Below are 12328 nucleotides of genomic sequence, written 5' to 3' on the forward strand. Positions count from 1 at the left end.
TAGATGTCCATCTTATCCGCATAAATCAGCATTTTAGAGCAGCATGTCAGAAAATGCTATCAGAACCAGCAAGTCACCTTCTGCACTGGAAGAATGCTGAAAGCAGCCTGATAAGAACTACTTCTTTTTATTCTCTCCTTATGAAGTGACCAATCAAAATAATCCATACCCAAGGGGTTTGCTACCTGTGCTTCCCATTTCTTGTCTTAAATCCGACTTGCCTCAGTGCACCAGTGAGGAGGTTCATTCCCAGGTCAGGCTAGTGACAGTCTTCCTCTCTTTGCATTCAGCTACGGAGGCATTTCTTATCTTTATTTGCATTCTAGAGCATATGGCCTTTATCCCAAACTGTAATCAGTTCCTTCATGATTCTGACTGATATAGGTGCACACTCTCACTGAAATACTTGCTTGTATTCATTCATATGAGTTCATATGTGATTTATCTTACATTCCTAGTCTATACTAAGATAAACTCTGTTTTTTATAGTTATATGAGCAGGCCGAGAAGTTGAAAACTGAATGTACCTTGGCTGTAACAGGGAGAGTACTGCGGATGTCATCCCTCAGTGCTTGATCCACAGCACCTTAGAAACACTTTTGTCAGGCTGCTGCCAGGTTGTAAAGGCAGGGCTTTGATGCTATGCTGAATAAGCCAGCCAACACACATACTGGTACTTCAAATGAGTATATTTAACCTGCTGATTCCAAAAATGGCACCAGTTTCTCCTATCAGTGCTAGTTTTTGAGATACAGAACACATGCCATATACTAGTTTCATCTGCTCACCCACAGAAAATCATGATAACCATGTCAAAGAAACTAGAACTAATGTGTTTTATCCAATGCAATTTTTTGAATTAGTACACCCAAATAGTCCCAGAACAGGCCGGAAAACCAAGGCACCAAGATTTCTTTTTGGTTGGGCTGTGTAGTTGATCACCATGAATCCTCAACAATGATGGGATTGTCAATCCAGTTTACAATCTTCTACTTGCTGAACAGAATGCCGGCCTGTGTGTTTCACAAATATATATAATGTGTGTTTGAGAAACGACCTTGGCAGGTTTAGATGTGCCTCTTTAGGATACTGTTTCCAAGGTAAAAGAATAAAAAATGCCCAACTCCTAATGAAACCAAGAGCACTGCCATCAGGTCCTGCCTTGCTTAGGGTGAACAGATAGATACAAAAGGGGACAGCTGTTTACTGTCCTGATTTTAGAGTTTTTTAATACTGGTAGCAGATTGGGTTCATTTTCATGGTTTCCTCCTTTGTGTTGAAATTGTTCACAAGCTTGTGGATTTCAATGGCTTCTCTGTGTAGTCTATGTAGGGTAGTCCAGCATTTCTGTGTTCTCAAATAATATGCTGTGTCCTAAAATCTGGACAGTAAATAAATAACAACATTCAGACAAGAAACAATCAGGGCAAGCTAACACCTTCCAACAAAGGATTCCCTCAGGCAAGAAACAGTCATGCTTTGAATCTGCAAGCCCATCAAATGCTAATCAAGCTGGCCATTTGCAACATGCACACTTGCCTCAAAGAGACAAGAGTTCTTTCTTCCAACCTGGACTTTCCACAAACCCCATTAGACTAGTTTCCAACAGACCTCGAGGATGCATGCCACAGATATGGGTGAAACGTCAGGAGAGAATGCTTCTGGAACATGGCCATACAGCCTGGAAAACTCACAGCAACCCAGTGATTACGGCCATGAAAGCCTTCGACAACACAATTATGGAGTGCTTGGAATTCTGGATTAGGGAGGCTCAGCCTGTAATCTGTGCACATGCTGGGCACCATTTAGCCAGAACTGTATCTGGGGAATCTTCATAGTTAAGGATGCAGGAGCAATTCATCAGAACCTGTCTGCAACTTTTTAGTCCCCAAACCTTCTGGGGTCCCGGGTACCACTCCCTAGCTTTTCTTTTCCTATGCTTTCAAACCCTTTCCTTTTCTGTGTTGTGGAAGGCTTTTATGGCCAGAATCACTGGGTTGCTGTGAGTTTTCCTGGCTGTATGGCAATGTTGCAGAAGCATTCTCCCCTGACGTTTTGCCTACATCTATGGCAAGCATCCTCAGAGGTTGCGAGGTATATTGGAAAACTAAGCAAGGGAGATTTATACCATGTTTCCTCGAAAATAAGACAGTGTCTTATATTAATTTTTGATCCCAAAGATGCTCTAGGTCTTATTTTCAGGGGATGTCTTATTTTTCCATGAAGAAGAATTCACATTTATTGTTGAACAAAAATAATGAACATTTACTATATACTGTACAGTAGTTGTTATCACAAACCAGTATAATCAGACAAACTGTGAATCCTATCAATAGATTCTTGTTACTACCATTATTTCCATATACAACAATCTATGGTACGTACATTTACCAATCCTGCATGCTCTGGTGTGCTGTTCATTGGGCATGCTTCCAAACAAAAACTTTGCTAGGTCTTACTTTCGGAGGAGGCCTTATATTTAGCAATTCAGCAAAACCTTTACTAGGTCTTATTTTCTGGGGATGTCTTATTTTGGGGGAAACAGGGTATATCTGTGCAATTTCCAGTGTGAGAGAAAGAACTCATGTCTGTTTGAGGCAGGTGTGAATGTTTCAACTGGCCATCTTGATTAGCACTGAATAGCCTTTCAAGGTCTGGCTGTTTACTGCCTGGGATGGGAGGATCCTTTGTTGGGAGGTGTTAGCTGGCCCTGATTGATTCGTGCCTGGAATACCTGTTTTCTGAGTGGTGCAGAGACATCTCACTGGCAACAAAGGTCCACATAGTCAAAGCAATGGTATTCCCCATAGTAACCTATGGATGCGAGAACTAAACCATAAGGAAGGCTGAGCGAAGGAAGACAGACGCTTTTGAACTTTGGTACTGGAGGAAAATCCTGAGAGTGCCTTAGACCGCAAGAAGATCCAATCAGTCCATCCTCCAGGAAATAATGCCCGGCTGCTCACTGAGGGGAAGGATATTAGAGGCAAAGTTGAAGCATTTTGGCCACATCATGAGAAGACAGGAAAACTTGGAAAAGATCATGATGCTGGGGAAAGTGGAAGGAAAAAGGAAGAGAGGCGGACCAAGAGCAAGATCAGGGCCTTAGCCAGAAAAAAAAAATTCGGGAGGGGTTTGAAAATTTCGGGGGGGGGGGTTGAACCCCTAGCACCCCGCCCCCCCCCCCCCCGCTACAAACCTGTCAATATCTGTTTGAGATAGTGCCTGGAGGGACTCTTAATGTTTTGCGTCTCATGAGGATTTGGTTAACCAGTTAAAATTCATGAGTAAACCAGGTTTTTTTTTTAATAATCTGAAAAATTTGGGGGGGGGGGGGGGTTGAATCCCTAAAAAAAACCCCTCGCTACAGGCCTGGGCAAGATGGACGGACGGTATCCTTGAAGTGACTGGCATGAACTTGAAGGAACTGGGGGCGGCGACGGCGGACAGGGAGCTCTGGCGTGGACTGGTCCATGAGGTCACGAAGAGTCGGAAACGACTGCGTGAATGAAGAAGAAAAAAAGAAGAGTCCTTTCCTTCTTTTCAGCCCTAGAGGGCAAGGAGTCGGGTATCTGGAAAACACGCTTTCTGGGGACGACCTTCCTCAGACTTTCCACGGAGCTGCCCTTGACTGTGGGATTGCAAGGGAGAGCTGCTCTCTTTCCAATCTCTCTTTCTCTCGTGTGACAGTCACAACAGCAGCAGGCAAGGCATCTTTCTGTGCCCCGTCCTTTCCCTTCCTCTCTGCGCCCACCCATGGCTTTGCAAAAGGCGCAAGAGGACGGCGAGGCCAGGGCGCCTCATTGGTGCTCCCTCCCGCTGCCCCGCCTGCCGCCCTCCCACCAATAGCTTCTCTTTCCACAATACACCGAAGGGCAACAGGCTTCACTGCCTGTATCTGGAGAGATAAAACAGGAGGAGGAAAGGGAGCAGTAGCTGGAAAAAGGGGGCTAAGCTTCTCCCCCGACTCGCAAAGCACGAATTTGGAGACGGTGCCTGGTGGGAGCCAGCCAGGCAGGGAGGCAAGGGACGTCTGCCTGGCTTGGCGTGCGTGGCGTGGCGAGAGGCCGAGGATGGCTGGGCTGGGCGGAGGCGCGGCTGGGCGGAGGGCGAGGAGGCACCTGCCCAGAGGAGGCGCGCTCCGGAGCGGCGGGAGGCGTCCTCGGGCTCCAGAGACGCGGTGGCGGCGGCGCTAAGTTGGCGAAGAGCTCGGAGGATGCGCCCCGAGCAGCCGCGGGAGAAGGGCGCCGCCGGGGAAGCCAGCCCGGTCTCCGGAGGAGCCTGACAGGTAGGTCGGGCGGCGGGTGGTGCTCCCGGAGTGCCTTTTCCCTCCTTTTTCCCTCCTCTCCAGGGCTGAGCGGGTGCCCAAATTGACACCTCTCTCCCATCACCCCAGGCTTTGGAACAAGCTGAAGTTATAATAGGAACGATGAGAAAAGTTGTCAAGTTACAGGGGACTTAGGCGAGTTGCGTGTGTGGAAGGTGTCTGTCTCTTCTCTCCATGCATGGGTGTCCTTTCCATACCATGGATCTCAAGATATGATCTACAGCAGGTGGCAGCCAGGCAGTACATTGCCTCAAAGCTACCTCTGGATGTTGTTGCCTATCTTAAAAGCTGCATCTATACCAGGCATTGGGAAAACTTCTGCCCTCCAGGTGTTTTGGACTTCAACTCCCACAATTCCTAACAACCGGCTGTTAGGAATTGTGGGAGTTGAAGTCCAAAACACCTGGAGGGGTCAAAAGCTACTTCTGGATGTTGTTGCCCATCTTAAAAACTGAATCTATACTAGGCATGGGCAAATTTCTGCCCTCCAGGTGTTTTTTACTTCAACTCCCACAATTCCTAACAGCCGGTAGGCTGTTAGGAATTGTGGGAGTTGGAGTCCAAAACACCTGGAGAGCTCAAAAGCTACCTCTGGATGTTGTTGCCCATCTTAAAAGCTGCATCTGTACCAGGCACGGGCAAACTTGAGCCCTCCAGGTGTTTTGGACTTCAACTCCCACAATTCCTAACAGCCAGTAGGCTGTTAGGAATTGTGGGAATTGGAGTCCAAAACACCTGGAGGGCTCAAGTTTGCCCATGCCTGATCTATACCACCACTTTAACTGCCATGGCTCAATGCTATAGAATACGAGGAGTTATGGGTTGGTGTGAGTTTCCCAGGCTGTATAGTTTTCATGGTTTCTTCCTTTCTATTGAAATGTCCACATGCTTGTGAATTTCAATGGCTTCTCTGTGTAGTCTGACATGGTCATCGTTAAAACGTTCAACAGCATGGAGGAAACCATGAAAATGAACAAAATCTAGCTACCAGTATTAAAAAAACTCTAAAATCAGGACAATAAATAAAGAACAACACTCAAAAACAGGGGAATTCCAGACAAGAGTCAATCAGGGCAGGCTAACACCCACCAACAAAGGATTCCCCCAGGTAGTAAGAAGCCAGACCTTGAAGCTGAAAAGCTATTCAGTGCTAATCAAGGTGGCCACTTGAAACATTCACACCTGCCTCTAACAGACAAGAGTTCTTTCTCCCACCCTGGACATTCCACAGACAGATAAACCCCACTTGACTACTTTCCAACATCTTCATTGCCTCTGAGGATGCCTGCCATAGATGCAGGTAAAACATCAGAAGAGAATGCTTCTGAAACATGGCCATACAGCATGGAAAACTCAGCAACCCAGTGATTCCAGCCATGAAAGCCTTCGACAATGCATGGAGTAATACTTTGATGAGGCACGGGCACACTTTGGCAGAGATGGCTGGAGAATAACTGCCATGGCAGTAAAAATGTCAAACTGCATCACTTTTGCAGTGTAGATACATCCAACTTAAGGCAACCCTGTCATTGGGGTTTCTTAGAAAGATTTGTTGTAAGGGAATGAGAAGATTTGCAAGATTTGCCTTTCTCTGAGGGTGAGAAAGTGTGACTTGCCCAGGGTCACCCAGTGGTTTTCTATGGGTTTCCATGACCGTGTCAGCATTTGCAACCTGGTCTCCAGAGTCCTAATCCAATGCTCAAACACTCTTACTATTTACTGCCGTGACTTTGGTATCTAGAAATGAGTTAGCCAATATGATGTATATTGGCTAAACCATTTCTAGATACCTAAGCCATGGCAGTAAGAAGCAAATGGAAAAAAAATGGCCACACTAACCATGCGCAGAGCACTTTTCAACACAGGTAGTTGACATAACAAAGGCAGAATTTTCAACCACTGTTGAGCAGCGTTCAGATTTTATTTGTTCAGATATTACAGTATTTTGGAAGTACGCTATATTGTCTAATTAATCTCTCATGTGTGCATGTGGTGTTCTTTCATCGCATGCTTTCTTATCTTTTTATCTTGGGGGCTGAAGCAAAGTTTTCCAGCACTATGGAGAAAGAGTATCAGTCTCTCTCAAACTGGGGGTTCTGAAGGCACATGAGAGAGGGAATGGCTCTGCCATGGGACTGAGACCAAACAACCTAGGAAGTCAGTTGGCAGATGCACAAATGTGCCCAATAATAGGTAGAGCTATTACCAAGAGGTAATTCACAAGTTGCCAAAGACAAATTTTGGCTGTGCTTTCCTCTGGTATTCTCCCACACATTGTCATAGTCCATCCTGGGCCTTAACTAGCCATAAAGAGATATTGGTGCATTGCAGAGTTTGGAAAAGTTACTTTTGAGGGGGGCGGGGGTTAACAGCCTACAGCCATGCCAGCTGATGAAATTCAGAGAGCTGTATTCCAAAACCATAATATGTGCAAGTTCTGGCAGTGACAGCTAGAACCAGAGCAGCTGAGGTGGAGCCATTAGACTTAGAGTGTTGACTTAGGAAATGAGACTCCCAGATTCAAATCTGTACATGACTGTGAAGCTCGGTATATAACCTTGGACTTGTTATCTTAACTGCCTCACTTGTGAATATAAAGTGTGTGTGTGTAAAACCATACGTATGCTTTGAGGTCCTTTAGAGAAAGATCAAGCAATAACTCTAATAATAGAACCCTAACAGTTTTGGGTTCCAGAGGGCTTGAATCCAATGTTGTTGAAAGAGCAGGAAGGTCTGTTTTGATCTTGTGGATACTCTTGGAAAGAAGTAGATTTTTCCTTTATAGAGAATTCTTCCTTCCATCCAGCCACCTTGATCAATGTCTGCTACCTAGATACCAACATGAATTCATTACAGGGGAAATCACTCTCTGCAAGGAAGTACTATGGAATCACTACAATAGAGAAGTACTATGTAGCTGTCACGAATGATAATTTGAGTCCATGTTCAACTCTGGTCTTTTCTGATGAGGGATTAGGACTAATCAAGACAATTAGTGATACATGCAATAATTTGAGAACCCTCAAATTTTGATCTCGTGCATGACTAGCCCAAAGTCACTCCTAGATCTCATAGGGCACTTGAGCAACTTGCAGATATTTCTGTAGTGTACAATACAGTAGTTGATGGCTTTGGTAAAATCAGCACAAACCAATGAAACATAATTTATATTGTATTTTGACTGTATTTTACCTTATATCCGTGAAACAAATATTTCTTTGTTTTTTAAGGTTTGTATTTGCCTTGTTTAAAATTTGTATTGGGTTGTGTCATGTTATTATTAGCCGTCTTGAGTCCCTATGGGAGAGAAAGGTGGGATAGAAATAAAGTTAATACCACTACTACTAATAATAAACCAGGCAGGAGAAGAATGTGCAACATATCTCATGCATTTCTTTCCCCAGATATCCATTTCCATGCACAGTCCATGTATTCGAATATGGGAACATCCTGTGCTATTGGTCCAACCTTCATAAAAGGGTTTGCCCTGAGATTCAAATGAGATCATGGTTTCAAACTGCTCTTGGAGATTATGCAAACACGTTGCTGTAGCTGTACTAATGTCTCCTGGCAAATAATCTATGGATCACAGAATATGGTAAGATATGTGGTGAATTGGGCAGTTCATCCATAGTATGAAGAGGTAGGAAAAAACTAAAGAAACATCGCATGCATCATATATTTATTTTTGATACTAATTGAGGCACAGTTGCTTTTTTCCGGTATGCAGATAGATCCCATTTTCCTTGTCTTCTATATCTTTTTTCTCTTGTGGGAGAATAAAAACATCTGACATGTCACAGATAAAAAGCAGCATGCCATGATGCATAGCAAGATTCACTTGTCAAATCCTGTGTGTCTATGCCTTTCTGAAAAATAAAAATAATAAGAACATATGGCACCGTTAGTTATGCACTTCAGACATCCGGACTACAGCTGCACCTGCAGTGGCTATAGCTGTTTTTTATGTCAAGATCTCCAGATCATCGGATAGTGTCTGATAGCAAATTTACTATTCTGACTTTGGGAATGGAATTTAAATGCAAGGAACATATTCTCCTTGCTCCCTTTCCTCCTGACCTCCCCCAGTACTGGCTGATCTGTTGATTAGAAAGCCATGGGGTCCTCAACAGGTTTCAGTGGCAGGAGGGAGGTCACAGTGATACAGCACGTGGCAAACATAATACACAGAGGTAGACACATTTTGGGTTTAGGCTTGGGAAAGGAGGGCTCAAGCAGAAGAGGTGAGTGCTCTTAACAAGGCCCTTCTGCACTCTGTTGAAACAATTACTTCAGGTGCCAAGGAATGTAAAGTAAAAAGTTTTTAGTATGTAATTAGTCAAGGGTCTGCAAACCACAGGAACAAGTGTGGAATACGTTGTAGTGGCCTTGATCTATACAGAAGCAGATTTGAACATCGCATGGTTTGTCTGACAGGTTTGTATCTTGCTACTTCTAATCTTTAAAATAATGTTGTCAGTCAAATGTGACACGAGGTAAGAAGGATTAGACTGGAGCAGACAAAATGCAGTCCAGGGGACTCATGCTGTCTCCAAGGCTGTTTTTGTATCCTCTCGTCCTTCCATGCTTATAGTCAAAATAAAAATGAATTGTCTTTCCTGGAAATCTCTAGTAGTAATCATTCATCTGTTAAATAGGTTGCAGGGGCAGTAGCCAATAGCCATTGTTAAAAGTTTTTTCCCCCAAAACTAGTAGTTTACTTTGATTACTTCTAGTTGATCAGAGCAATTTTGACAGTTTGTATTATACTTGGAGGCTCTCGAGGCAGAAAATTGGTACTTGGATCCTCCAACAACGCCTCTAAAACAGATAAGGGAAGTAGGAGCTAAGAATTGATATTCAAGCCTGGTATATTTCATCTAACTGGAGAAGCCAAGCATGCAAGATGTAAAAGGTGGCTTTGGATGGTGAGAGGTATGTGTGTGTGGAGTTTGACACATTTTATATATTATTATTAAATTATTAAGGTTTTATGTATATATGTATATGTGCTTTCAAGTTGCCTGTCTAGTTATGACGGCCTCATGAATTTCATAGGGTTTTCATAGACTCAGAGGTGGTCGTGTCAATTCATTCTTCTGAAATATATCCTGCAATAGGTCAGTCTGATACCCAAATTTTCACCGGTACTTTACTTAGCTTCCAAGATCCAACAGCATCTGGCACTTTTCAGATATGTAGGCTCTATATTTATTTCATGTCCTTTAACCAAAGATCTCATACTGAAATCTCTGCGCAAACTATTGCCACTATACAATCAATACTTCCTTGATACAATGCTGTGGGTGTAATTCCTATTATATGACTAGAGCTTTATTCCTTTTCATGAACACTGCTCAGGGATGTGCAGTAATTATGTGTGTCTTGAGAATTTGCTTCAATAGAATTGACAGAACCCTTGCTGCCCCCAAAAGTCTAATACCAAGATGGAGATGCAAAAGTGTAACTGCAATAAAAATGCAGTTGTTGAACTTCCCCTCTATTCAGAGCTTTGAAATTCTTTTTTAAAATGAAACTACAGCATTCACTGGCCATGCTGGTTGAGAAACCCTGAAAGTTGTCATCCATATAAGTATTTTTTTTCCAAGATGCTCCATCTGCATCTCCAACAAAGCAAAAATATTTGTTTTTCACTTTGATACAAATACGTTGGTATTTTGTGAGGTTTAGAAAGCTAGTGTGTAAATTCCTCCTCTCCTCTATCCACAGGAGGAAGACAGGGGAAAGATCTGTTTTATAATTAGCAGTGTGCGTTGTGTGTGTCCGCATGTGTCTGCAAGTCACCTGTTGACTTATGGTTTTCCTGTGAATTTCATAGGATTTTCTTAGACAAGGAATACTCAAGAGATCCTTCTGCCAGTTCCTTCCTCTGAAATGTAGCCTACAACTCCTGATATTCTCCAATCCAAATACCAAATGGGGTTGACCCTACTGTTCTTCAGTAATATTCAGTCTTTGGCTTCACATCCTTCTTTTTCAGTGTTATTAGAGATGTTGCTGACCCTTGCAATGGCCTGTTCAAGAAGAACCACAGGATAGCTTGTAATTACTGGATGTATTACACTATGTAACAGACTTTTCATTCCTGGGTTATCAATGCCAATTCCTAATTGATTCTATCATGAAAACATGGAAAATGTTTATTAAACTGTAAAAACTTTATTTTTGCAGGACATACTGTAGCACATTTTGCTACAGTTTTCAATAAATATCTCATAGGGTCTGAGCCAATTCAACATAGTTTATGGTAGCCACAAAAACAATGTTTCTGAAGTATAATAACTACTCTAACATAAGTGCCGCACAATTAAACAGGAAAGAACACTTCCAAACCAATAATATTTTTTTTTCAAATTTTGTTACATAGTATTATGGATCATAAATGTTGATTCAGTTCTGAGTCAGCATTGGTGAGCTTATCAATTACTACCAGTAGCAAACCTGGTTTCCATGTATGGGCTCCATCTTTAATTCTTTCTTCATTTTTCAAGTGTCATGTACATGGACCTCAAAGATACTTTTCCATAATTTTTCTGAGTCAATCCTTTATATCTATCTATCCATCCATCCATCCATCCATCCATCCATCCATCCATCCATCTTTAATTTCCTCCCAGGAGCTAAGGGCCCAACATATTGGATTCATCCTGTGTTTGCTGCACAATGACTTTGTGAGACTAGTGAGACTGGGAGCACATAATTGACCAAGGTTCATATCTTGTCGACCTGTCCACAATGCCCCATAGGCTTTTAAAAAAAAAATCTGCAAAGTTTATTGCCCAAGGTGCAGGAAATTGTTTTAGATGTAGCAACTAATTGTAACCTCAAAAGAGTTGTACCCAACTGCCCTCACTGCATACTTTTAAAAAGGCACGAAAAAACTATTTGATTTTTAATTGGGCTTCTTTGGAATCTGTTTTTCTTACTTGAATTAAAATCACTGCTGCTGTTCTCTTTCTGTTGATTTTTTAAACATACATTTTTACTGTGCCATTACTTCTTTAATCTTCACCCCTTAAACTGTCTTGAATAATTTGCAGAACGGTAGCATATTCTGTCTCTCTCGCTCCCTGCCTTCCCCCACTATTTGTATGTGTTTGTGTGCCCTTTCCTTGTATCTCTCAATCAGTAATAATTTATATCTGGTTTCTAATAAAAAATTACCATGTGAAGAGCAGGGGAAAGCATGAAAGAGAGCTATGTGGCTGCCCCTCAGGCAGTAACCAAACCCCATTAAACAGGCATAGAGCGGGGAGCAGAGGGAGGTGACTAGGGAGCAAAATTGCTTCTGGTTCATCTGCAGTTTGTTGCAGAGGATAGCAAAGGAATGCTAGTATTCCTGTTCATCTGCCCCCTCTTTGCAGCAAATTGCATAGGGTGTGTGTGTGGGGGGGGGGGGGGTGAAGCTATCCCCATTGCACCCCGCCACCATAGCAGCAGCCCCCATGGAGCTTGGCAACTGTCTGGTTATTGTGAGTTTGAATGGGGTATGGGTCATTAGAGAACAGCATCTTGCTCCCCATTCAGCAAAGAAAATAACTCTCACATAAAACACATTACGCTGCTTACAGGATTCCAGCTCAATATTTAAATAACTAAAATAATACATATACAGACTGCTTCTGGTAACTGAAAGCAATATATGGCCATTGGAAGAGTCATAGAATCTTGGAGCTGGAAGGGACCATAAGAACCATCTAGTCAGCATGCTGCAAAGCAAGGATACACAACTAAACCACTTTTTAAAGATGCTGGTTCAACTTCTGTTTGAAGACCTACAAAGATGGAGAGTCCACCAACTTCCAAGACAACCTATTTCATTGTGAACCATTTTTCCAGTCAAAAAAAGGTTCTTCCTAATGTTTAGGTGGATTATCTTTTCTTGTAATTTGAATCCATTAGTCTGGAGAAACAGAACTATTGAAAGGTGTATTTTATGTCATCTCTGAGTCTTCTCTACTCCAAACTGACTCCAAGTCA

The 12328-nt window shown here is 42.7% G+C and overlaps 1 protein-coding gene across 4 annotated transcripts in view; it reads left to right on the top strand.

Moving 5' to 3' along the window:
* The first annotated feature begins 3364 nt into the window (after positions 1-3364).
* Positions 3365-12328, top strand: part of kcns1 (potassium voltage-gated channel modifier subfamily S member 1) — a 133923-nt gene continuing 124959 nt past the window's right edge. For 2 of the 4 annotated variants that reach the window (XR_010005582.1, XM_008110083.3), the window contains exons 1-2: positions 3370-4288; positions 7732-7925. Coding sequence is in view for 2 of the 4 variants with exons in the window: in XM_008110083.3 (XP_008108290.1) it covers positions 7860-7925 (66 nt within the window). In the remaining 2 variants the exon portion in view is untranslated. Of the gene's footprint in view, positions 4289-7731; positions 7926-12328 lie in introns of all 4 variants that reach the window. The other 2 variants (XM_062978884.1, XM_008110084.3) reach the window with 2 other exon arrangements.

The sequence above is a fragment of the Anolis carolinensis genome, chromosome 4, assembly GCF_035594765.1.
Source record: "Anolis carolinensis isolate JA03-04 chromosome 4, rAnoCar3.1.pri, whole genome shotgun sequence".
Lineage (NCBI taxonomy): Eukaryota > Metazoa > Chordata > Lepidosauria > Squamata > Dactyloidae > Anolis > Anolis carolinensis.